General features: G+C 28.1%; 1 protein-coding gene across 4 annotated transcripts in view; it reads right to left on the bottom strand.

Moving 5' to 3' along the window:
• Nucleotides 1-848, bottom strand: part of LOC106459728 (MMS19 nucleotide excision repair protein homolog) — a 94,001-nt gene that overhangs the window by 12,574 nt on the left and 80,579 nt on the right. For all 4 annotated transcript variants that reach the window (XM_013919383.2, XM_022386266.1, XM_022386267.1 and 1 more), the window contains exon 20: nt 720-800. In XM_013919383.2, coding sequence (XP_013774837.2) covers nt 720-800 — 81 coding nt within the window. The remainder of the gene's footprint in view (nt 1-719; nt 801-848) is intronic.

Raw genomic sequence — 848 nt, 5'->3', positions numbered from 1 at the left:
AAATTACTGTTATTATTATTAATTTATGTATTATAAATATTTACATATAATTAATTAATTATAGACATATACAATCTCTATGCCTTCAGATATATATATATATATATATATATGTATTGGTCGGGTAAAACAAAACTGGGACGGCAGTGAATTCCACATGCCAAGAAAATTTTCTTGCGTGCCATACGTTCACCATCCCTGATGTATAACATGCATTTATTTCATTACTCATTATTCTTACAAACTTATAATGTTCTGGCTTACAAACATTTTTATTACAATGTTCACTCTAATATTTATCACAACTCTACTTTACACTTCCTGATCAGTTTGTAACAACCAAAAATGCATGCCGTGTTAATACATGACTAAAGTAACTTATTTCTATTTCTGAAAGTTTGGCTTAATTCAGAATTTCGACTTGGACTTTGTCAATAATAACTTAAATTTCATTATAAGAATATATTGAATTACCTTTGACAAGCCAGTGTATCACTAGAAACTTAAACTAAAATATATGTAATAATAACAAGTCACTCTAACATCAGCAATATCTATAGAATAACTGACACTATAAATCTTAAAATTCAGAAATGGTCATTATGAATGCATTTTTCTCAAACTTTGATAAAAAACAAGATTGTTTGCTTCGATGGATTTTCAAAGCTTTATATTTTCAAATAGGAAGGTAAAACGTTAACAATGCATTTTTACATTACCTCAGGAACTTCTTGCAAGACTGTGACAAATCCATCAGCCGCTGTTCTTCCCAAAACTTCATCCTCTAACCATGAAGTTAGCTGAAATAATTTGAAGATTCTATTATTGAAATAATAAAACAAATTCCT

This window comes from Limulus polyphemus, unplaced genomic scaffold (assembly GCF_000517525.1).
Source record: "Limulus polyphemus unplaced genomic scaffold, Limulus_polyphemus-2.1.2 Scaffold654, whole genome shotgun sequence".
Taxonomy (NCBI): domain Eukaryota; kingdom Metazoa; phylum Arthropoda; class Merostomata; order Xiphosura; family Limulidae; genus Limulus; species Limulus polyphemus.
The sequence above is the reverse complement of the archived record's forward strand: the minus strand, read 5'-3'. Positions and strand labels throughout refer to the sequence as shown.